At 41.3% G+C, this 25,860-nt stretch overlaps 1 protein-coding gene across 3 annotated transcripts in view; it reads right to left on the reverse strand.

Moving 5' to 3' along the window:
- Positions 1-2,412: 2,412 nt before the first annotated feature.
- snx29 (sorting nexin 29) overlaps positions 2,413-25,860 on the reverse strand; it is a 136,197-nt gene continuing 112,749 nt past the window's right edge. The window contains exons 20-22 of one of the 3 annotated variants that reach the window (XR_009785631.1): positions 13,610-13,749; positions 5,318-5,916; positions 3,564-3,697 (exon numbers count right to left, since the gene is read on the reverse strand). Coding sequence is in view for 2 of the 3 variants with exons in the window: in XM_061755925.1 (XP_061611909.1) it covers positions 3,571-3,697; positions 13,610-13,749 (267 nt within the window). In the remaining variant the exon portion in view is untranslated. Of the gene's footprint in view, positions 3,698-5,317; positions 5,917-13,609; positions 13,750-25,860 lie in introns of all 3 variants that reach the window. The other 2 variants (XM_061755925.1, XM_061755926.1) reach the window with 2 other exon arrangements.

Below are 25,860 nucleotides of genomic sequence, written 5' to 3' on the forward strand. Positions count from 1 at the left end.
CGTGCATTCCAGTTCTAAATGAAAAATGAATTTGGCCACACATAGGAACAAAAAGAAGAATTGCAAAAGTTGCAATTGTTAGAGCCAAAAGGATATTTTCCTATTGTGTTACACAACAAATAAATGTTCAACTTCTAAGACTCATTGATATCGTTGGATGAGGCGTCTAGCCTGCATGGTTATCAAGGCTGATGTCAGTGCTCTCTGACTTCCACATCCTGAATCTGGCTTGTAACACAATTTTCTGGTCAGCAGCCACTGATTATTTTGCCCTCACACTGCTTTCTCTCGGCCTGGAAGAACAAAACATTGGATAAATGAAGAGGGTGAGGGGGGGCGGGGGGGGGGGGAGAAACTATATAAAGGCAGCGTGGTTGAAATTAAAGCTCTGAGACTGCTTCTGTGAAGCAGTGAAGACTGAATCATGAAGATCCAAGCTGGCGCATGCTGGGCCTGTCATTTACAGAATCCATATATCATACATTTTTATAGATTTAGAGTTCAAATGCAAGCACTGACGCAAACATGGCTAGGGCACACTTGTGCTGTCTGCATTTAATGTGCACACCTACTATAGTGTACTTGCGCGCAGGTAAATGCACCAAGTGACATTGTACAGAATACACTTCCTCACACTCAGGAGAACTGCCTCCATCCAAACGAGTAGAGGTTGAACATTAATATTAACGCAGGTGTACGGTACAAGTTGTGATTTATTATTCGGGAGGGGAAGACTGGACTGCCGACTAAGGCATGGTTTATAAAGTCCACAAAAGCAGACACCACTCAGTAATATAACCTCACTGTCTTTGTTCAACTCGACTCCGATGCCCAAATGAGTCTACCTTTGAAAGGTGACAACTATTGGTTGCTTTCAAAACAATCACTGTGACTTTCATAAGCCTGCATGTACTGTAACACAGCTACTGAAAGAGCAGTAGAAGAGAGGGGCGCGTGGGACGGTGGGGGTTGGCTGTGGGGGTGGCATAGGGTCCCTGCGGCCTCCTCAGGGGCGGCCGGTTGTCGTGGCTTCGGTGGGGCCGGCGCACAGCCCTGGGTCCCTCGGTGCGGGACGTATCCCGTCCGCCGGGCCGGTCTCGGGTGGACTCCTGGGCCCGATCCCGCCTCTCGATTGATTGGGTGGGGTCCTCAGTCACCGCGGTGCAGGCACAGCAATTACAGGGCACTTCTGACAGTCATTGTGCATGCGAAACGGTGTCAATTCACTTGCATGTGTCCGCAGGGACACACCCCTGGGACTTTTTCGCTTGGTGTGGGGCCACTCACTTATTGCGACAAATAACCCATGAATATGCGAATTGCTTGAGTATCCCCGCACTCACACTCTTGTCCTATAGACTTTTACATTTACATTGTCACTCCCACCACACTTCAGTTGTACAGTCGAGTTCACGACCCTTGTCCTGCATGCTACTTCTCCTGTCCTTGTCCTGTCCTATCTTGTCCTGTCCTTCCCTCAGAGGATGTAGTACTACTGCCCCATACAACACCCATATCTAATTGTTCTCGATATATAATGATTTACTTTTCTCATCTTGTTTACAATTAGAGCTTTGTCTTTTGTATTTTTTTCTCACACCCCTCTAGAAACTTTGTTCTGTACGACTAATCGACTCTGATTCTCAATAAATATCTATTATAATACTAAGAAACCACAGCAGCAGCTTAAAAACTCCACTGTGACACAGTAAAACTGTTCCGGCATAAAAAGGATACAGATCCTTCATTCTGCTTGACCTAAGAGCCGAACAGGACAAAAAAAATAACTAGTTTTATTTCAATTATTTTAGGTGTTCTTTGTCAAAAACCTTTATTTATATACAGCTTGGTTTACGATAGTTTTGTACCTATGCCGGTTACAAACGGTGAAAACGTGCTACAGTTTATCACTGTTCTATGAAAATGCAGTAGTAAAGTCGTATGTAAAAAAAAAAAAATAAAAAAAAAACAAAAAAAATTAAATTAAGATATAAGTATAAAACAGTCAATATGGTGGTAACTGAGAGTACATTCTTGTACCACCTGACATATTCTTTTTTTCTGCTGTCCAAACTAGTTCATTGTGGGCTATTCAGAACCTCGAAATGTCAGACAGATGTTGGGACAGTTGTAAACTGAAACCCCCTGTATTTTTTAGTTTGATCTTTTATGCGTTGCTGCAGGGATTGGTTTGCGGTTACATGTACAGTACCTTGCGGAATAATTTTGGTAGCACTTCCTCACTGATATTGTGATTAACCTTTTGTACAATTTACTACAAAATTGTTGTGGTGATATGTTGTCATCTGAAGCGCCACCAATTCTACTGTTATACTGTCTGGAAAGTATAAGATCACATCACATATACTGTAGATCACATTCTAGGTAGTGCTCTTTTTTTTTTTTGGTGCAAAAAATGCACCAAATATGGTCAAAATGTGGAGGAGGGGGGGGGAAAAAAAGTTTCAAAAGCAACAAAGTTTCTTTCCAAGCTGATTTGTCTTTATTGAGCAGCTAAACGAAAATTGTCTCCTGAAAGAAAAAAAAACAAGCTAGTTTTGTCAGATGGTGACAAACATCAGTGACCCTCAGCTTCAACTTTTCCGAGTAGAAATCGCAGAACACAATCGGTCCTTGTGAATCTGTAGTCTGGTTCTCATCTTGGGAGAGCTCGAAATATATATGAGCTCCTATAACCCACACTTGTTGAGTCACCGGCGCTCTCCTTGCACTCCTAACGAGCAGCTCTGCTTCACTTCAAGTGCTTAGTCTTCGTTATGATGCTGTGTTAAATCTTTTTAACTCTTTTTAAATCTTAAACAAGGAATTTCAAACTTGACATAGTGGTGTAAACCTGCAATTCAATACATCATAGAGAGAGCATTATACTTGGGGGTAACTATTCTCGGAGAAAGATTGCTGTTTATTGTTATCAGTGGTATAGAACCCTAATCCTTGAGTATGAAGGACTTTTGAGCCACAACAAACTATGACTGTGGGCACACTTGTTGGACATTAAGATGCCCCTCGTAAAAGATGGAAGGGAAATATCTATCCATTTTCTACACTGGATATACTGTACAAACTCCACACAGCATCCGGGATTCGAACACTGAACCTCAGAACTGTTAGTGCATAACCACTAGGACACTGGTCTGCCCAATTTGGAATCGGCATTAGCTAAAATGTAATGGCACCATCAAGCAGACTGAGTAACTACACTGAATCGCTCGCTATACATGAGCTATCAACGCAGCTGTAATATACAATGTACACACACTTTTACTACAAAAAGGAGCATAGTGAGAAAGAAAAGCCAGCATCTCATAGTGGCAGTTCAATTTGTCTCAATGAGGTAAGAGGTGCTGCTGTGTGATTTGGTCCAGCCTCTTGAATGTCATTTATCCTTCCAATAAGGCATCTCATATATTTAAATACTCTCCAATCGCCTTGGCTGACACTTGGCCAGAAGGTTACGCCAGATGCCCTCAAAGTCTTCATGGCAATGGTTGGACACAGGTGGGTTCCTGACCTCAGCATACAATAAAATAAAATAAAAAGTCTTGGGTGTTAGAGGTCGCCACTCTGGGGTTCGGCTCTGGCTTCCTGGTGGTGGCCGCGACCCAGTCTCGGGAAGCGGGATGACGTTTTGGAGCGGGGTGTCTTGGGGCCGCCATCATTGGTCTGGGGTGTGTCCCTAAAATGCGACAAAAAAAAAAAAAAAAGAGCTTAAATGAACAGCTGCTGAGCCTTGTTATTCAAACAAACAACTGATGCTACATCTGCTGGACCAAATCATTCCTCTTCTGCCTGGACACTTCTTAAAGTCTAGACTTCAGTCAAAACAATGTGTAAAACGTGTTCTGACTAATAATACTCATTAACAATCAGTCCATTTTCTATTTGAGATCAGATTCAACAACTGTTTAATTGAATTACAAGCACCATGTTCATATGATATATGAGAGAATGACACAACTGTAGATGCCTGGCCAAGCATGTTAATCTTTGCTGCTTGTCATAGTTTTTACACTCTCTACATGTCACTTAATTCAACATGAGTCTCAAGGGAAATTAAAGCCCCACAATTTTTTTTTTGCAAGACTACGTTATAAGTGCCCCTCGAGTCTAAACGCGGTATTCTGATTAAAATTGCATTCCTGGAATAAAAATTAGGCACACAAATTCATCAAATTTCATCCATCTCATGGGGGCTGCCATGTTAGACAATATTCCCTGCTGCTGTTAAGTGAAATGAAAGTCACCACTGCTCATGTGCTTGCGTTGCGAATGTCACGTGACCGAACCCGGAAAACAGGTTAGCGGACTCCCAGTGTATGCTGCAATAACAAGCATAACTACGGGTTGATGACATGATGGTTTGAACAAAATGGTTCAAAACATCATGTCATCAACCTGCAGCTGAAGAAATGAACACAAGCGCTAAAGCACTTGTGATGTTCATTTCGGTTCACATAAGAGGGCGATATTGCCCAACATGGCGGCTCCATGAGATGGATGAAAATGCTCTATCTATCTATCTATCTATCTATCTATCTAGCTATCAATCAATCTAGCTATCGATCTGTCGATATATCCATCCATCCATCCATCCATTTTCTGAGCCGCTTCTCCCCACAAGGGTCACGGAGGGGCGTGCTGGAGCCTATCCCAGCTGTCAGGAGGCAGGGTACACCCTGAATTGGTTGCCAACCAATCACAGGACACATACAAACAAACAACCATTGGCACTCACATTCACACCTACGGGCAATTTAGAGACTCCAATGAATGCATGTTTTTGGGATGTGGGAGGAAACCGGAGTACCCGGAGAAAACCCAGGTAGGCACGGGGAGAACATCCAAACTCCACACAGGCGGGGCCGGGGATTGAACCCGGGTCCTCAGAACTGTGAGGCTGACGCTCTAACCAGTCGGTCACCGTGCCGCATACATATATATATATATATATATATATATATATATATATATATATATATATATACACACACACACACACACACACACACACACACACACACACACACACACACACACACTCACACACAGTGGGTACGGAAAGTATTCAAACCACCTTAAATTTTTCACTCTTTTTTTATATTGCAGCCATTTGCTAAAATCATTTAGGTTCATTTTTTTTCAAAAGTTTGACTTACTGCCGGATATGCGGACCAAACTCTGACTCCGGTCGTACAGGGACCGAACAGCCCGTATTGACAGAAAAAAAAAAAACGGGATTGTTGACATTTTTGCAGATTTATTAAAAAAGAAAAACTAAAATATCAGTTTTTCACACCTGGATTTGGGGATCATCTGCCATTCCTCCTTGCAGATCCTCTCCAGTTCTGTCAGGTTGGATGGTGAACGTTGGTGGGCAGCCATTTTCAGGTCTTTCCAGAGATGCTCAATTGGGTTTAAGTCAGGGCTCTGGCTGGGCCATTCAACAACAGTCACGGAGTTGTTCTGAAGCCACTCCTTCCGTATTTTAGCTGTGTGCCTAGGGTCATTGTCTTGTTTGAAGGTGAACCTTAAGCCCAGTCTGAGGTTCTGAGCACTCTGGAGAAGGTTTTCGTCAAGGATATCCCTGTATTAGGCCGCATTCATCTTTCCTTTGATTGCAACCAGTCGTCCTCCTGTCCCGGGGAGGCTTCCGTCGGGTCACTCTGCCATAAAGCCCCGACTGCTGGAGGGCTGCAGTGATGGTTGACTTTCAAGAACTTTCTCCCATCTCCCGACTGCATCTCTGGAGCTCAGCCACAGCTTCTTTACCTCTCTCACCAAGGCTCTTCTCCCCCAATTACTCAGTTTGGCCAGACGGGCAGCTCTAGGAAGGGTTCTGGTTGTCCCAAACGACTTCCATTTAAGGATTATGGAGGCCACTGTGCTCTCAGGAACCTTAAATGCAGCAGAATTCTATTCAGAATTGTAAATTTGGTCAGATCTGTGCCTTGGCACAATTCTGTCTCTGAACTCTTCAGGAAATTCCTTTGACCTCATGATTCTGATTTGCTCTGACATGCACTGTGAACTGTAAGGTCTTATATAGACAGGTGTGTGGCTTTCCTGATAATGTCCAATCAGTATAATCAAAGACAGCTGGACTCCAATGAAGGTGTCGAACCATTTTAAGGGTGATCAGAAGAAATGGACAAGTTAAATACATGAGTGTCACAGCAAAGGGTTTGAATACTTATGGGTGCGTGATATTTCAGTTTTTCTTTTTTAATAAATCAGCAAAAATTTCAACAATTCAATTTTTTTCCCCTGTCAATATGGGGTGCTGTGTGTACATTAATGAGGAAAAAATGACACACACACACGCACACACACACACACACAATGTATAAATATTATAGTACATAACCTAAAACCAAATTGTAGGATGAATTGCTATTTTTCTTTATGAGTTTGGACTCACCTAAATTTGTTCAAGGCTCATCAAAAGTGTGTTTTCGTCCTCGATCTGCTCAGCAAATGGTCACGCCGACAATCATAAATATTCAACTTGTTCAATATATATACGATTGCAAAGTCTTCTGACTGAGGTCAACACGGAGTTCGGTCGAGCCACAGAGTCCTTGATTGTGACTTGTGAGTTTCTCCTACGTTTTCTTCTTACAGTCTGGATGCCCTGTGGCACCAAGCTGCCTTTCACAAGTCAGCCTTGGTGCAACTACAGACATTTGATTTGGGGGACGAAACTCAGGATTATCAGTTGTGTGTCTGGTGTGCTATGTTGAGTCCACCACACAGTGTAACGCGCATGCCTTGCTTGGGGGTCTGTTACATTTTAAAAACGGTTAAGACAATAAAAATGAGTATGTGTGTACCCTGCTTAAGACAACATCTGCCCTGTCCAGTCTGCTCCTCCAACACCGAAAAGGACAGTAGGTGAGGTTAAGTCTTACTGTATGTTCACCTGGCACAATGCTTAATGCATGAATAAGTAGACACATATGTCAGAAAACCTTGGGTTTCCTTTGAAACGTATATTTAATTGATAATACAATGTATTATTAATAATAGTGTTCTCTAATAGGAATCAATACTACAAAATATTCCCACAAATTAGCTGTTGTTTGTAAATAAAATTTGGCAATGTGTAGACGCAGGCACGTGCACAGGCAGACACGAACTGGAGCTTCGGCATTGGCCCAAGATAAGAAAAGTGCCCTCTGGCAGGCATGGAGCACTTTTTTAAATTACTATTATTATCAATATTACTTTTGCCCTATATTTTCAGCTTGTGCTTGCTGTAGGCACAATATTGACTTGAATATCGTGCAGGATTACCATCTTTCCCAGGCTTCGTTGAAATTGTATTCATTTGACTGCAGGGGAGCATAATTAGAGCAAACGGGTAGACGCACACACACGCAGATGCATACACAAGCTGCAATCTAATTGATTGTCTTGACAGGAAGATTTGCAATATAGCAAAGAGTACACACGTACATGCACGCACGCACAGACACAATCTCTCACACACAACACACACACATGCCTAATCTAGCACAATAAAAGGTTACATCATTATTCCGGAGTCAAACTGTCCCAAACTGCTCTTGACAGCGAAACAAAGGTCCTCAACACTTTGTTTTCCCTAAGGCAGCAGGTCACTAAGGCGGGAAACAAGACTGAGTGTCTGTTTTGAGTTCTGAATAAACCATAAACATGCTGCTGTCGAGCTGCATACTAAATGCTAGTAAACCCAAGGAAAGGTTGCTAGTCCAGACAAGTGAGGGAAAACATGGGATTAGTGTCAAAATAAAATCAGCAAATAACAATTTAATATAAACAAGGAACATTCTTAACTGTCATAGACGTCAAAAAATAAAAAACTACATTTTAAAAATAGGTTAATTATGTTAGTAAAAGTATATTAAGAAATAAAACAAGTCTTTAAAGATGAATGGGTGAGGAAAAATAGGAAGGTGACTGCTCATGCCCATTGTTATCGATCCCTCTTGGTCATAGTGCAAAAGGAGGGTAACCGCTTTAAAAAAAAAAAAAAAAGAAAAACACACAAAAAACCCCACCCATAATTAATAATTTCCCAAATTCTACTGCTCAAACTAACTGACGATTTCATTTAAATAATGTTCGACAAGACCTTAATGAGTTACTGTCAGTCTTTGTGTCACAATAACAATGCCAGTAAGCACTACTTTAACCATGAAATGTTGAGGTCCCGAAAGCATAATTAAATCCAGTTATGATATTCGGGAAGAATTTCATTCACACTTCTGATCAAAGTCAGAAAAGGCTTGATTCTCAGACGTCTCGAAAAGTTGATCTTAAGGAATGACCCTGTGGTGTGGGGTTTGTTAAGAGTGACTTCCTGTCCCCGATCTGCTTAAAAAAATGGCCGGGTCGACAATGGTAAATGGACAATAATAAAACCTGCTCAATATTTATCAAGGCAAATCCTTAAGTGTGTAGTCAACACCGAGTTTGGCTAATCCACAGACTACGTCCGTCATTGTGACCTGAAATGGCACGATAGCCAATTAGGAAGCGACCTAAAGACGCAAATCGAGGAGCAACTGTAGGGTTGAGTATTTTCAAAACAGTCATTGAACACAATGAAAAGGAGTTTGCCAAAGCAATGTAGTTACAAGATAAACTAACAGCCTTGTATTTCACCTTCTTCTTCTGTCTCCCATAAAAGCCTTTCACTTGAAGACTGAGCTTTTTCTCCCCCCTCGTTGCCTTTTCAAATTCTTGTCTTTTTCTCTCACCATTGGTCCTTAAACTCTTCTTTGATTAAACTTAAAAGCGCTGGGAATACTTAGTAGTGTTTCGCTGGTTGCAATTCTCAACCAATTTACTTCACACTTTCACTGATTGCCTCCAGCACTGGGGGAACTAATTGCGCCTTGGATACACATTCACAGAAAAACTAATACTGATGTTCAACAATAGCATTTTTACCATTGGGTATGACAATCTGAGTTTGAATTGCGCAGCAGTTGAGATCATCACAAAAAAAAAAACAAAACAAAAAATCACACTTGAATCAACTGATATCATTGCCTGTGATATACTAACAAACGATTGTGCACATCAATGGCAAAACCAGGTGTGCTTATCAACTATTTTATCAGCCTCATTACACGATATTAGTCCAATGCCAATAAATATCCAAAACTAAACATTCAATAAATGTAGGCTAAGCAACTTTTATCACTCTAATACAGATGGATGTCCTTTACTAGACGTATCCTGTGTGCATAATCCATTTGAAACAAATACTGTAAATCCCTCAAAATACAAACCGCCTTTTTTCCCCCAGGGGAAAAAAAGTAATAACTGTAATTATACCACTTCATTGATGCCATTGTTCATATATGGACATTAAATAGTTAGTGAAACTGCTGATTCCGTTTAAACTATGTTGCTGACCAAAACAGCAGCATTTGACTCATGTGAATTAAAGTGTGGAGTTTTATCAGAAACAAGGTATCTGCGCTGTATTAAATCTAATCTTACGTTCTGTTCTCACATTTATGTGACAGGAAGCTACGTGACTTCTTTGTTACACCCAGTCTGCCTCATTTCACTACATTTCTCCATTGCAGTCTCTTATGTTAAGTATAAAGTCCAGTTTCACTTGATAGAAATAATCTGCATCTATAAGTCTATCTACCCTCTGATTTTACTCACTGCAGACACCAAGAGATAGCATTGAATGGACCTACGCACAATGGTTTCTGTGTGACAGTTGCATTTTATTTTTAAAAGGTGTCATCGCCGACTGGTTAGAGCGTCAGCCTCACAGTTCTGAGGACCCGGGTTCAATCCCCGGCCCCGCCTGTGTGGAGTTTGCATGTTCTCCCTGTGCCTGCGTGGGTTTTCTCCGGGCACTCCGGTTTCCTCCCACATCCCAAAAACATGCATTAATTGGAGACTCTAAATTGCCCATAGTGCGAATGGTTGTTTGTTTGTATGTGCCCTGCGATTGGCTGGCAACCAGTTCAGGGTGTACACCGCCTCCTGCCCGATGACAGCTGGGATAGGCTCCAGCACGCCCGTGACCCTAGTGACGAGAAGCGGCTCAGAAAATGGATGGATGGATGAAAGGTGTAATCAATATATTTTTGAGGTGGGCTAGTGAAACTACATGAGAATTCAGCCTCTGGCCTACCAGCTTGGAGAACCAGGCCAACAATGTTAGAAAATGCACAATATTGACTTGTGTCTCGTTAGAAGACTGAAAACAACTATTTCTGGATGTGACATATTTGAAAATTTCTCGCTTAATGCGACCCCTGACCTGTGTGTTTGATACAACGAACTGAATAGATCGTTGTATAATTAAATCATTACTATTTATTACACCATCAAATATTACTGCAGACCTCAGAGTGGCCTCATTAAAATGAGGTGGAATAACAATTCAACACATTTACAGTACTTCCTCTATGATGGCACTCATGACGTTGCTGCAATTTCTAGGTTACATGATCTTCACTTTCTTGTCGACTAACTTGCTTTTAGGGCATAGAATAGTCAAGCGAAGTTATGCCTTTCACCAATAAATTATGGCCTGCACTTGGTGTTGTCATGAGTGACCGCGAATACATGCGGTACCTTTGCAAGAAGCAAATGCAATGTTGAAAAAAGTGAACGAGACCTCGTTTCACACACGCTCTGTTTGCAATCAAGAAAGATTTCAATTTTAGCATGAAGATATTAAGGAGATATGATCATACAGCCTCTCGTTGGGATAAGTTAATGAGACTTCTGTGCTTTGGATGTTTAGAGGGGCCTCTGGGCCCATTTCTATTCTACTACATAATAATTATGTAATGTGTTCAGTTTAATTGCGACCTCTTATTTTAATTTGAATATTTTCACAATGGTATATTGATTTTAATTAACACCCTACAGGTCTGACACCCTCCCCTCCCAACAATAATTTCCTAGGCCCAAATCAACAGAGTAAACGTTAATCTAACAAATTCCAGCACTGAATGTTAGTTTGGTGATTTTTTTTTTTTTTTGGGGGGGGGGGGGGGCACGAATATGTTGTGTGTCTAAAAACTATTCTAAAAACGGTATTCTGATTAATATTGCATTTGTGGAATAAGAATTAAACCAATCTCAAGGTGCAGCCATGTTGGGCAATATCACCCTCTGCTGTCGACTGAAATTAACATCTCAAGTGCCCTCGCGCTTGCGTTGCGAACATCATGTGACCAAACCTGGAAACCAGGATGTGGGTTCCCTTTGTATGTTGCCATATCTAGCAGAACTATGGGTTGATGAAACGATGGTTTGAACAATATTCTAGCAAGTTTGGGTTCAAACCATCATGTGATCAACCGTTGAGCTAGTTATGGCAGCATACGCAGGGAGCTATGAGAGATGATTTGTTTTCAAATGCAAAGGATTAGGAGGGCGACTTTAGCGGTTCCACTGTCGTGATATGGCTTGCAAACATCTTGATAATAATAATATTTGATAATTGATAATATAACATAACTACAATGCAATTAATTGAACAAAGTAAGGCAAGTGTAGCAAAGGGAACGTGATTATGTTCTAGTATCAGGGTTGTCAAACTCAAATTCACAGTGGGCCAAAATTAAAAATTGGGACGAAGTCGCGGGCCAAAATCAATATTTAATGAAAAATCACTGCGATGTGCATGTTTCCCTTCCCTCCAGAAATGTAGCATTAAAGTTTATCATATGACAACAAACTTACATTTTGCTTAAACACTGAATCTAGAATAAACAAACTTTAATATTATAAACGCGAGAAATCAAATTTGCGATAAAAGACATCAGTGGTATTTATTTGCTGTTTTGTCTTTAAATAGATAACATGAATTCTTCTGTCTCTCCATCTTCTATTTATCTATCTCCAACTACCCCTCTTTTTGATGTAAATCTTTTTTCAAAGGGCAACAACAAAACAACCCAAAAAATAAGAATGTCCTTCAATAAAAAGTCAAACTTCAAACTATTAACAGTCCCTGCCGAGGAATTGATAAAGGGAATTAAAAAAAAAAACATGAATTCAATTATGTTGTATTCTTTGTTACAGCCACGTTGGTCCGCACACAACAAAACAGGTCTGTCTTTTACTTTAGTGAACAGATAATCTGCCTCCCACCTGTCTTGGAAGTTAACCGTTTTCCATCTTTCGTTTGGCCATTTTTTGGAAGGGGAAGTGTACATTTGCCCGAGGAGACCGGTAGCATAGTTGCTAACGACTGCAACAGAAAGGGAAGGGGCGCTCGCCGGTCTAGACTGATGGGCCAACACACTAGCAAAGTATTCTGGGATTTGTAATATTAGCGGCACATGTGGTAGTTACTGGCGGGCCAGCTCTAATACACATTTGATATGGCCAAATATAATTACATCGTGGCCCAAATTTGGCCCCTGGGCCTGAGTTTGACATATATGTTCTAGTTCAATCAATGAATCAGATCTGTAACTGCACACTAAAAGATATTGTGTACAAAAACAACTGTTGCTGCTATTTGTTTTGTTTTCTTTTTCTTTCATAGTGAATTGCCTTTGGGTAAACTTAAAGAACAGGCTGCTGAGTGACAAGTCTGCATGACTGTACGCTGTCGCCACTGTAGCATTAAACTGAGATGTCGAAAATTCCGGTCAGACGGCAGGACAGGTCATTCCCGCTGACTGATTGCAGTAAGTGCAAAATGTTGTGAATGCTGACAGGAAATGACTGCAACATTTCATTTTGAGATGCCGCTGGTAGGTTGGCTGGTCGGTGAAAAATCAGACACGGCTGGAATGTGCGTCAGAGAACATGTACAGTACGTGGCATGTGCGACTAGGAGTTCATGCGTTAGAGGAGAGGGGAACATTTGGTTAAGAGCAACTTTCTGTTTTATTGATTATCCTGATTTGTATCCTGGGCATCATGTTGAGCGAGTGGATTTTATTTATTTTTTGGTGTGTGGCATTTTTGGAGTAATTTCCTTAGTGTCTGAGATCCTGTTACCGTCCTTTCTCTGTTGTGTAGGGCAGCAGAGCCCCTGCCCCTCTGTTGCCAGGTCAACAATTTAAAAGCGTGACTGGCAGATTACAGATTTGTTGCGATTGACTTCGGGACAAAAATGGTTGTACACTATGAATTATCCCTAGCAACAGGTGGTTGTATAAACATCTGGCACTGGCATGGAAAGAGAAATGAGAAATAAAAGAAAATAATAATGCAAATCAGACAGCACAAGAGGAGCACTGGAGTTTTTCTTGTCTGAAGCCTGGATAAGAGGTTGGCTCCTGTTCACAAAACATCATCGGATCGAACGATCTTCAAACTTTTTGACCGAAGGGTAACCGGTTCGAATCCCGGCTACGACTGTCCGCATGTCGAAGTGTCCTTGGGCAAGACGCTGAACCCTAATTTGCTCCCAGTGGGCCTGGCAGCGCCTCGCATGGCAGCAGTCGCCCATTGGTGTATGAATGTGTGTGAGTGGGTGAATGTGAGGCTTTGTAAAGCGCCTTGGGCACCGGGATGGTGGAGATAAAGCGCTACATAAGTGCAGTCCATTTTACCATAGACCATTGTGTGTGTGTGTGTGTGCGCGCGCGTGTCAACTTACAGACAGAAAGGCAGCAAAAACAGCAGGGTCTCCTTGGTGGGACGGGCCGTGAAGTCTGGCAACGTCTGAATCACTTTGTTCATGACCATACGAAGGTAACACTGCAGCTGCTTCCGCCTCTCCTCCACAAACTTGGCATCCTTTAGACACACACAGCCGAGAGGTGGTTTGTAAGAAAAGGGCATGTGGGAAGATGCATTTCAAATCTGATGTGCAACTCTCATGAGCACAAAAGAGAAAGTACACAGTCCCACTCGGCCAAGTCTCATCGGGGAGCTTATGAAATAACACTAGTATGCACTATGCACAGAAAAGACATAAATGCATACCTGTAGAGGAATGCATCTCAAAATGTCATTCATTTCAGTAGTTCAGGTGTATTTATTTTATGATTTTGATGATTATACCTTACAGCTGGCCAAAATCTGGCTCTCTGGGAATCACTATAATAGACCACCACTTTCACTTTTACCATTGAACTACTGAACGAAATAAACTATTTCATGATATTCAAATATATTGAGATGCACACGTATATCAAAAGAATGTAATTAAAATTAGACTGAGTCAGCGCTGCAAGAAGCGGTGAAAAAAAAACATTCAGAGTTAAATACGGCACGTCATTTCACATCAAAATAATGTTTCACTAATACCGGTGTACATTTTTTGATTACTTTTACAGTATGCGAAGTTTTGTGTTTTAAAAGACAAATTGTGCTGACCTGAATTCACTATTAAATAAATGCATGAAACATTCATGCTTATTTTGCCGTTTGCTTGCTTATGCAGAAAGGAAACGAGCACATGTGCATCCAGAAGTCCTTCATGGTGAGAACCACTGCAGGCAGCGGCACGCAGCCACATGGCCTGTGCTAGCATGGCTAATCGTAGTCCAGCCAGGCTCAGAACAAAGCCTGGGCAACGGTCTGATTTACTGGGACAAACAGCCCTCGCAATGTTGAATTGAAATTGAAACTACTGCTTTTCTTTTGATCGTAAATCCAAATCCCAAGGACACTTCATTGAGCCGACTCAAAAGACGCTCTTCAAAGAACCGTTTGTTGTGCTGGGAATGTGGAACATGTATAAATGGTCAACCAAAAGGACCAAGAGACTTAAGTGGAATTAAACTTTCAGGTATTCACGGGAAAAGCATTGAGACAAAGTTTTGTTGAAAGTTAGTCATTAGGAACAATAATTTCATCAAAACTTCACAATGGAGTCAACAACTTTTCCATCCTTACTGGCGGATACACATGCAAGGAAAACACATTTGAAGTAAAACTAGAACTAGAACTCTGGCGCCAAGACTGAACTATTAAAAAAAGTGAGAAAAACAATGATATATTTGTGTCCATTTGTCCGACATGGTGAGCAGTAGGTTATGCCCTCCGCAATGTGCGCTTTGACAAAAATGAGGCAGTAGATGGCAATGAATAGCTTTAATTGTGTCCGTCATGGGTGCATTGGCCCTGCTATTGTGTCAAAGCTAAAAGATAAGCAGAGCTGCATTCAGTTGTGTTGGATAGCGGATGATCTTTAGCTAACAGTGTCAGTTTCTGATAACCATCCCATACACACGATGTAGTGTATGAACCGCTGTCTCCACAAGTGAATTTGTCTTTTTCTTTTTTTTTTCTTTAGGAACACTCCCATTTATTCCACAGTCTTGCCTCTGCTCCTGCAAGTCGAATACACTTGCTTGGCAGTCCCAGTTCCCTAGCTCAACCCCACGTAATCATGGTAAAGAATTCTGTACTCGCCATCGGCGCAGCAGTACACGGAGGCGGGCACTCTAAGCACTCACTTACGTACATGTGACGGGGGAGGCCTAGTTCAGTTAAAGTATGCAATAATGATTCAATTGTTTTCAATTGTGAATCAAAAATGCATTATGTGTCTCCCTTAACTATTGCTGGAGTAATCAGACTCGCTGTATTTGTCCCTAGATATAGCTTGGCACAACTAATGTTGTTTATATCACTAGCTGGTGTTTTGTGTCGCTGTACACAAGGATCCATCCAACATTTCAAATCCAAACCCATCAGGAAGTTGGTCAGAAAGACCGTGACAAAGTTTTGAGTATGATGTAGGTTCACTGTCAACACAAGTGAGAGTGGATACCGCCAGCTGAGGAAAGACCATACGAGTAGTGTAAATCTGATGTGTCAGATTAGGCTGTGCATGCCAGTGTGGGTTTCATGCTCTACCAACATATGATAGGACACCCTGACTCCTTTCATGGATGTCAGAGGAGTAATAACCCTAATGGACATTGTGACAGATTCATCGTCTCGTATAGAACGAGCGCAGCGGAAACCAGGTGCTGCTGCTTGTTTGCAGAGAGGGCAGGGCACAAATCAATGGTGCGCACTGATGCAGGTAGGACTTCAATGTCTCAACCTATCTGCTTAGATAACACAGCAACGGTAAGCGCTGCTCCTCCCTCGCTTCCTCCTGTCCTCCTGTGACAAAGCCCAAATCAGTCCATCATCATTTAAAGTGTAGGTGCCGGCATATATTAAACATGAAGGCGGAGCAGAGCTTCAAGAAAACATCTTAGGGCCTAATTCTGTCAGTGTACGCCTGCAACAGCAATCATCACACACATTAAGTCAGGACAGCTTGACATGTACGTCGCTCTCAACCTCTGGAAGACGTACAGTACGACGGAAACATGGTAAGACACTTTCACTTTCCACTTTATTATGTATATCTTTCTCGTATTGAGAGTATACAAAAGAACAACACATTTTGCTTGCTTTATTTTTTGCACGAGCAAAATTTGTCCGGTGTAAGAAATCCCTGCCTCAGTCAGCATGCGTTCATCCCACTACCTTGAAAACATGATTAAGGCTTCATTAAGCGCCGGCACTGCGCTGCGGGGTCAAATTCAAAATATGCCTAAAATGGCATTGATGTCCAATGTAGTAATATATTAAGCTTTTATTTTGAAGACAACTGGAGCGGCTGTCTTGACTTCAACTTTTCGGCTCGCCCGACCGCAATGAAAAGAAACAGGGAGTAATTCGGGACGGAAATCACAACTGTTGCGTTCTTTGCCGTTTGTGACCGTGCACGACTGACCAATAGTCAAGCAGAACAACAGAATCACTCTATTTGACGGGGATTTCCAAATGGAAAGGCGGTGCTTGCAGCCTAACATTATTCCCTTTTATGCATTAACTGTATTTGCCCGTATTAAGTTGCAATTTGTGATTTCACTTTGTAATGGCATATTTATTCAGTTAGCCCTTGGTAAAATAGAATCTTTTGGGGGTAGATTTGCTTTTAAAATTATTATGAATTATCATTTATTCTTATTTGAAGATTAATTTTGCACTGAAAACTAAAACATATTGTTTGTTGAAAATACAAATCCTCATCCGGGCCGTGGGTGCACTGGAGCCGATCCCAGCTGACTTGAGGCAAGAGGTGGTTTACACCCTGAACTGGTCGCTAGTCAATTGCAGGGCACTCGCTCTAAATTTTGGAGTCATCAGTTAAGCTAACATTGCATGTGTTGGGGATGTGGGAGGAACCCGAAGTAGCCAGAGAAGACCCCCGTAATCATGGGGAGAATATGAGACTCAAGAGGTCTTGAATCTAGATTTAAACCCAGAATCATTCAGAGAATTTAGATCTCAAGCCTGAATGAATTGTTACCATGTAATTACCGGCGTTCATTTGATATTTGCCTTTCCAAGCAGTTGCACGGATCTGGCTAATAAAGGGTCCAGCGAGTTCATATAGCGCGCTTATAGGGAGTGCATGTTGACTCACAAAAATATGCACCTAGTATAAACAGGGCCTTGAAATGGCCATGTAACAGGATATACAGTCAAGCACAGTGACACACACACAAACACATGATGCTGGATGTCACTTCAGAGAGAGGACAGATAAGCACAGATAAGCAGAAGAGGGGAGCTGTCAATGGAAGAGAAGCGCCAACGTAGTCACATATGCTCAGTGGATTTCCTGGCAGCTTTGCACCATTCAACTCTGGCAGAGTGGAGAAAAACACTCCTGATAGTACGTCTGAAGAACTTAATGTTGCCCGGCAACAAGACATTTCAGGCGGGAAAAGTGATAGTTCAGGAAACGAGTGGACTTTGATTGTCGACTGTGATAAAAGATTGCGGTTTCTTTCTCTTTTTGCAGATAGACAGGATGTCATGTGGAGGCGAGGCCCCAGGCGCAATGCAAAAGAGGAGCCGCCATCCTGGTCACCTCTTCAAACAGAAAAAAATCAACACAAGCGATGATTTGGACCCGAAAACAAAATGAGAGTCAGCATCAGGGCTGAGCATTCTCTTCTCTCCGACGCGCACGTCTCGGCTATGGATAAAACAACACAAGCAATTCAGAAATGATCATACAAGACCTTCGCAATGTCTCCTTGTCATAATTCAAAAAGCGTGAAAAATATAGATTGCATAATAAATGAAGACAACGTACTAAGACTGGTTAATAATTCACTTTGTAGCTTCTAATTAATTAATCAGGGTAGCCCTGGCACAAATGATGGTTGCGCGAGTGCACATTCGTTTTAGGGACTCAAAAGCTAAATAATGGTGATTTTTATTTCTAAACACATCGGGTACTTGAGAATGTATTCATTATTTGGTCAATAACCATTGGTAATTGCAATTACAACATTCCAACAAGCCTGCTGTTATCGTGTTTAAACAAGCCTTTATGTGGAGAATTTATGATTGAATCATGAGTGAGGAGCATGATTAACTGATCACTTTTGCAAGTTTCTGTAAACAGGATTAACCATAAAATGAAAATAACAGAAACATGAAGGCCTAAAGTGATTTGTATATTTTGAAACATGTTTTACTCTTGGATGACGATCCCCCAAAACTGCCGCCTGTTACGTTTTAAAAATGAATAAAAAGACGTACAAGAGGCAATTTGGGGGAAAATGTACTTTCTATTATTTGTAGACAAATAGTTGGTTGCCAAAAGTGGCTGTCCACCCATCAAGCATGAAATTAAACAACCATTTTTTATTTTTTTTTGTGTCTATGAGCGAGTCGATCTGCAATTTTGCTTCACTGTTACGTCAAGTACACGCAATTCATTTGCATTCTGGGTGCAGAGCGGTGAACCCGCATATATGAATTGCTAGATATGACACGCCCCTTTTGAGCTGCGTGCCTACGCCGCTGCTAAGCTAGGGAGGCCAAAGTCATAAGAGAATTCCATCCAAGCGTGGTAGTGTGCTTGACGGTTCGCAGTCGCCTGTTTAAATTTGGAGACCCTGGTCGTTATGGTAACGGAATCTGTACTCACTAATTATCCAGCTGCATGCGACACAGCACATGGGGTGACTCGCTTGCATGAGACAGGGAAGTTGACTTCATCAAGACAAGACACTGGGTGTGTTAAGAATACTACAATTCTTGATCCTTCAGGTGTTTTTCCAAAATTACATCACAGACGTTATTAAGACACCTGGGATCTGTTTTAAATTGTGAAGAAGAATGCATCCTATTTCTCCTTTAAAAGACAATTTTGAAAGAATGTCATCCCCCTAACTGGGTGCAATGGGACCACTGACATAGGTAATGGAACCATATCAGGGCAATAAAACAGGATTTTCACTGCGCCCCTTAGTGGCATTTGCTATCAATAAGCCACCATTAATATGATCCGTGATATCCGTGATATAAGTCATCAGGCACAGTTTCACAAAAGGTCCTTCCCTATTCACTTAGCTGCTATTACTACAATAACGCCAACACATGCTCTCGGATTTGGCTATTACCAGGCACCGATGAGAACGGCACGCTATTTGTTCAAATTATCATTCATCTCGGGAAGGCTCTGCACACTTTGGTAGAGACAAAACGTGACAGCGGTGTTGGGAGCATGCACGACATCCAAACGTGTGTGACATGATGGTTTGAACTCAAACTTGCTAAATTTAATGTTGCATTTATGGCGGGTGTCTTTGGAGAAACGCTAAATACATGCATATCATTTGTTTATACAAACATGATGTGATATATGTAAATACGAACAAAGCCTAAACATCTGATATTGTCATCTTTGGTAGCTCTTGAAGACATCTTGTGTTAAACAAAAAGACATTAGACATTTATTTAAATGTCCCGGTCTCCTGCTACAGGGTTCTGCCTTTTACCCGACCAGAATGAAGTGCTTGGACCTGTTTTCCCGAATGCGGAGGTCGGTTGCGCATATACCCTAAATTGTGGTTAAAGTTGAGAACCCCCTGTAGGTGGCTTTATTATATTGTCTGTACTGCAGGATTTGGTTGGAATCGATCCCACGCTAGCTGTACAAAAGTCAGTTCTGTGAACCTCTAGGACTGAAGATAGTAATTACTGCAGAGGTAATCTAACCTTGGGAACACTCAACCTGTTTCCCAGCCCAAACCCCTGACATATTAGCTAGTTATGAGTAGTCAAGGAAGTTAGTGTAGCAGGGTGTGTGTGTATAAAGCATCTGCATTGTTCACTTACACAGCTGGAGAGTCTGGCCTCAAGCACCGGGAGACTCAGGGATAGTACATTATTAGTTCATTAACAGCAATAGAGATGCACAAATGAGGCGAAAGGGCCCGATGGTGACAAATTGCACAAGGGGCCACTGAAACACGGGCCAGAGGTCAATTTGACTCCCAGCGAGGCAATTCATTTTCCCCTTAATTACACAGAATACAGCTGATGTGGATAGTGCACTGTTAACTATTCAAAATAATGTTACTGTCTAAGTGAAGGACATTCGGAGGACCGGATGGTGAAGCAGGCGTTTGCAAAAAGAGGCTCGAAGCATAAACAGTAGTAAACTTAAGCGCAGAGTACCAATCAATGCTGCAAGAACAACACTGATTACAAAATACTGTATAACTCTCAAGACATATTGAACTCCCCCCCCCAAAGAAAATCACACAAATCTTGTTAGAATTTTGCCTCACTTCAATGTTTGCTAAGCTGTGAACATCAACTCATGTTGCACATGCAAGAATCATAAAACAAAAGCTTGCTTGGAGATGCAACTGATTTGACCTGATCGAATTTAAACCTCAAAGGGCCTCTTGCCTGGCCCACATTATGTGGTTTTCCATACCATAGCAGTTTTATTGATTAATCTTGGTGAAATTGCAGTAACATCGATCCTTTGAGATGTCCATGGTTCCGACCCCAGTGGAGCAAAAGGAATAATCTTACATTATGAAACTGGGCTGGTATTAATTACACTGGGCAAAGCTCCAAAAGCAAAAGAGGACGATGACACTTTCAGAGGCCTCTACTCACAAGCGTTTTTTTAACTTCTTAACCAATTTCAAAATTATAAGAGACCCCACACAGGAAAGTATGCTTACTGCTCTTAAAGTGTGTGATGTACTCGACATGACCAACATATCACATCACACACACATAACACCGACAATTGTGAGTCGCTGGCTGCCCCTTCACCAGATGTTTGTAGTACCAAGACTGATCTGCAGGGTACTACAGCTCATCTATTAAAAGTACAAAGAAGAAGAAAGAATAGCTATAGAATTAGAAATAAAAGAAACTTAGGGTAAAGTTTAGCTTATGTGGTAACTACATTGCAGTTGCAAATGATTGTACTTAGAATTGTTATTTTGATTGTGGTGAATGACTTGTGAGACACGTTATACAGACACTCAACAAAACCAATTGCTCATCTACTTGTGGGATATTCAGGTCAGTTCCTAATTGGCTATCATTCCGTTCCACATGTGTGGCTAAGCTTGTGATTGCAAATCGTGAATAGGTTAAACATTTACTATTGTCGTCCTCGACTGTTTTCTGTGCAGATCAGGGAGGGGGGGAAAAAACACCCTTAAGCTATTGCAACTGCCTATTGAAAGAGAGAAAAAAAAGTTTGGACATTTGGCTGATTTCAAATTGGTTAAATAGTAAAGCATTGAGAAAAATTCAATGACCATCACATTTTGAGTTGAAGGTTGTAGTCAGATGCAGTGGAATATTGCCAGAATCACCTTCGTGTAACCTGAAAACAAGTAAATGGCAGCATTTAATGCAAAGGACTACATTTAAATGTTATGGTGAACAAATGCTAATTCACAGCCACCAAAGGTTTCAATTGAATTCATAGAAAAAGAAGCCCAATTCCAGTATAAATATTGTTGGCTGAGTAAAGCTCTAAAAAAGGTCTGTAGATGGGCATGGGCAGAATATCTGCTTTCGAGACGTTGCTATTGACTATTTTGGTACCGATTTGTCTCATGACTCAGCGATACGCATTGGACTACAATTGTTTGAGAAATATCTATCAATCAATATTTTGAATGAATACTTTTTGGATTACTTATCATTATATACAAGTTTTATCTACAATGTAGTTGTTTTATTATTTATTTATTTGTGTTGGAGCTCAACGTCCCATAGTTGTCCTCATGCTGTTCTTTAGACTCATCCAAACCAATGGGAATATCATAAATAATAAAAGTGTATAAATGAATGGCCAATCCGTAATCACATCCCCTAATGCGCTTCATGCCAATGTTGTTGCTTGGAACCCGTGATTGACGTGGTGTGTCCTACACTTAAGCCCTCAACCACTTCATGATTCATCCCCTTCCCAATAAGTTCCCAATGAGTCCTCACACTGCACAAGGCGGGAGATTAACGGAAGAGTCGGCTCGCAGGGCAGACGCCTGTAAAGTGTTAGTGCAGATAAGCTCGAAAATGGGTGTGTGTACGTGCGTGCGTATTCATAAGTTAGATGTTACCTGTGTCAGGTGTACGACACGTTTCCTTAGTATGCGGTGTGTCTTTATCCATGACAGGTGCTCCTTGACAACTTTAGCTTTGTAGCGCCTAGGCTGTCAGTCATCTTGTGGCGTGTGTGTGTGTGTGTGTGTTAACAGGCATGATGAAAGAGTGAGAACACTGGGCATGTAATGGAGTTAGCAAGGATGTGTGTTTTTATAGCTGCCTGATCCACATTGACGGATGCATACTGTATCCTCACTCAGGCAAACCAAAGAGCAGATAAAAGAACTTGGGAGCTTTCCCCTCTCGCTGGCCTGACCATTACATTTCGAAGTTATTAGATCGTCATAATCATGTGAGACCCTGCGGGTGTGCGTATGCAAACACGTTATACAGTAGCATTAGTGAAAGTGAGAAAGCACCAGCAATAAGCAAAAGGGAAAACACTAAGGGTACTGTACATCATCATAACAAAATGAATGTGCGTTTTGCATGTTTTGTTGTCTTTGTTTTTTTTAAATGCGTCATCTTCCAAAATCAACAATATTATTTGGAGATCTAAGCTTTGTACAGGATATTTTGTTGAAGGGCGGCAAGATCAGTGGGGATCAAGGGAAACAAAATTTGAGGGCTGGCGTACTGTGCAAGGACAAAAGTGTCAGGACACAAAGGGATTTCAAAGATGGTTGAGACACCAGAAGGGCACTTTGCTTGAGTTTGGGGAAAAAAAAGTGACAAGAGTGATTAATTTTTCAAATCTGTAGTCCGTGAGCAATTTGCTTCAACGGGGTATTTACTTTGAATAATGTAATTAGTAGCGCTCATGATTAAATAATTGTCAAAGTGATCCTCAGATGGCATCATTTCAGAAAATTATGCCAAGAATTGCTTAAAAGGCTTTAGTAGAATAATCGAATTGTCTTTAGAAATGCAAATTTAAATAAGACAAAAGAAAACTCCTGTTTGCTGAACGACGGCCATAGTACTTTGGGGATACATTCCAAATATAAAACATTTTTATATTTGTTCGATTTTTATACTGCCTTTGATAAGGCAAACAATTTATTACTACTACTACTACAAATAATAATAATAATAATGCCCCTCCTGTGTGGAGTTTGGAGAGGAAATGGGGGGTGCACAAAGTGGTAAAACTTAAGGCTATAATAGCTGACTGAAAAGCAGTCTGTGTTGAATCATTTAAGCCTTCTGGGAAATAAACTGCTGTTTGATACACGGGGGATGAGGAGGTGGGACAAATAGTTGCTGTGGCAGTGGGGGAGTGTATTTGTAAAAGCACTGAAGCGTTTTCAAAAAAGAGAAATGCAAACTGTGTAGGTGAGGAAAAGAGACCTATTGGGGCTTGTAAAATTGTCTTAAATCAAAATAAAAGAGAAGTTCAAAGCCTGTGGCAACAAAAGGAGAGGTGATTTATACAGCATGTGGACTCTGATGCAAAATAGCGGCAGGAGGGGGAGGAGGAGGAGCAGGAGGAAGGTTTACCAAGAAAAGACGTACACAGAAAAAGGGAAAAACAAAATGTGCAGCTAGTCAATCACAGGGCAATTTGTGAAAGCTAGCTTTGTGAAACACTACAATATAACTGGAAATGTTATTCTCCTCTCCGGAAGCAAGCCCCATTGGCCACCAGCATGTATTGCCTTAATGCATTGAATATTTTTGTCCACTGGCGCAATGACAAAAACTGACGTATTCTCCTCTCCAGAGGCACGCAGGACTCCTGCTTTGAAACGCGGGCCCGAGAGTGATGAATGCGCGTCGGCTTTTCTCTGCCATGATCGCTGACTTCCAGGAGATGCCACAAAACCAATAATTGACACAAACCACCAGTGTAATGGGCTTTAGGGGGGCTTTCAAGGACAAAAGTACAGCGGCGGTCTCGGCCACTGCATAAACCTTTGCACTTCCACACACGCTCACCCGGACGCATGTATGCAACACACAGCGGGCAGGCTTGCTTATCGCAATCGGTTTAGGTTTCCAGCCATGAAAGTGCAGAGTCTTTGAAGGCGGCAAGCTTGACCACAGCTTTTGGCCATGGCAGCTTCAAACCTGACCGACCAAAGCATCCAGGTCAGAACCAAATTAAGTTTGGTGACAAGGGAGGACAGCATGAAAAGGCTGCTGACAGGGAGGACCATGTGGACCTCAGGCTGTAACTGTACCCATGAAGAGAGTGTGTGCATGTGTGTGCGTCCAAATACTGCAAATAACTCTTAAAAACCTGGATAAATCCCATTTAATGACTGCTTACTTTGTATTGCAGTGTGTACACTTTTTATAGACTGTCATTGTTTAATGACCTCAACTTACAACAGACATAATAAGTGGGTAAATAAACAGTAAAGAATTACTTCAATGTGAGCCATTGGTTACACTTAATGTAGTAAAAAAAAAACAATGTTCCCATTGGACATTCTCGTTGTCATCGCTTATTATACTGTATTTCTTTTTTTTTTTTTTAAGTGAAAAACAAACTGTGTGTAGTGTAGTGCGTGTAAATGTACACGTGCACTTAGGGTGCTTTTTCCCCCCGAAATCAAACCACATCCAAGCCATGTAGCCTTTGTCTAGTTTCAAAGTTTGTGATATGTTTCAACCAGTGGTGTACAAACAGGGCATTCGAAGCCTTCTCTTCTGGCCTAAATACTATCAAAAGCACCTGACCTATATTAACAACTTACATAAAATTGTATTCATTTATTTCCAATAGTCTATTGTTTTCATTTCATAGCATGTGTCTTGGCTGTGCAGCTTCCAGTCATTTGTGGGGTCTTTTATTTATTTTTTTTGTTCAATCAGATTTCAGCTTCTATGTGTTGCCATATCAATGTAATCTGCCCAGGGCCCTACACACAATAGCAATGGCTGTTTCTTTTTTCCAGATTTCAGATTCCCCACTCTCCGCCTTCATGAAGGCTCTGAGTGAGCTTGGCATTTTTCCATCCTCGGATTGGCTACTCGATTGGGATTAATACATTATATGCAGACAGTGAATTGACAGATGTCGGACAATATTAAAAATGTATTTTCAAGGTGGAATTTTCAGGGACAACTGGACATTGTGAAGATAGGTCGGACAACACTGTAGCTGGCGGTCTTGTTCAACCCGGTAAAGGATTTATTCTACACTTTCAGAGCGGCAACAATTAGGTAGCTAGCCATAACTATAACCACCAGATAGCAAAAGAGAATTGGATTTTGTCTATGAATAATAAGCATCTCTGATGAGTATGATGTATTTTAGGTTTTGGTCATGTTCTTATATACAATAAATAATGATTGTAGACTGCTATACTGTAGTGTACTGTAGAGCTGTGGGGTTGAATGTTGTAATGGAAGATACAGGTAAAACTGTGTTTCTTTCTTTTATAATAATGGTATTCATACCCAAATACAGGAAATGCCTCTGTCTTGCTGTACTGCCACGCATAGTGTGTATGTATATTACAGTACTTTGAGACGTGATAGTGGTGGTATTAAGAC

The sequence above is a fragment of the Phyllopteryx taeniolatus genome, chromosome 19 (genome assembly GCF_024500385.1).
Source record: "Phyllopteryx taeniolatus isolate TA_2022b chromosome 19, UOR_Ptae_1.2, whole genome shotgun sequence".
Classification (NCBI taxonomy): domain Eukaryota; kingdom Metazoa; phylum Chordata; class Actinopteri; order Syngnathiformes; family Syngnathidae; genus Phyllopteryx; species Phyllopteryx taeniolatus.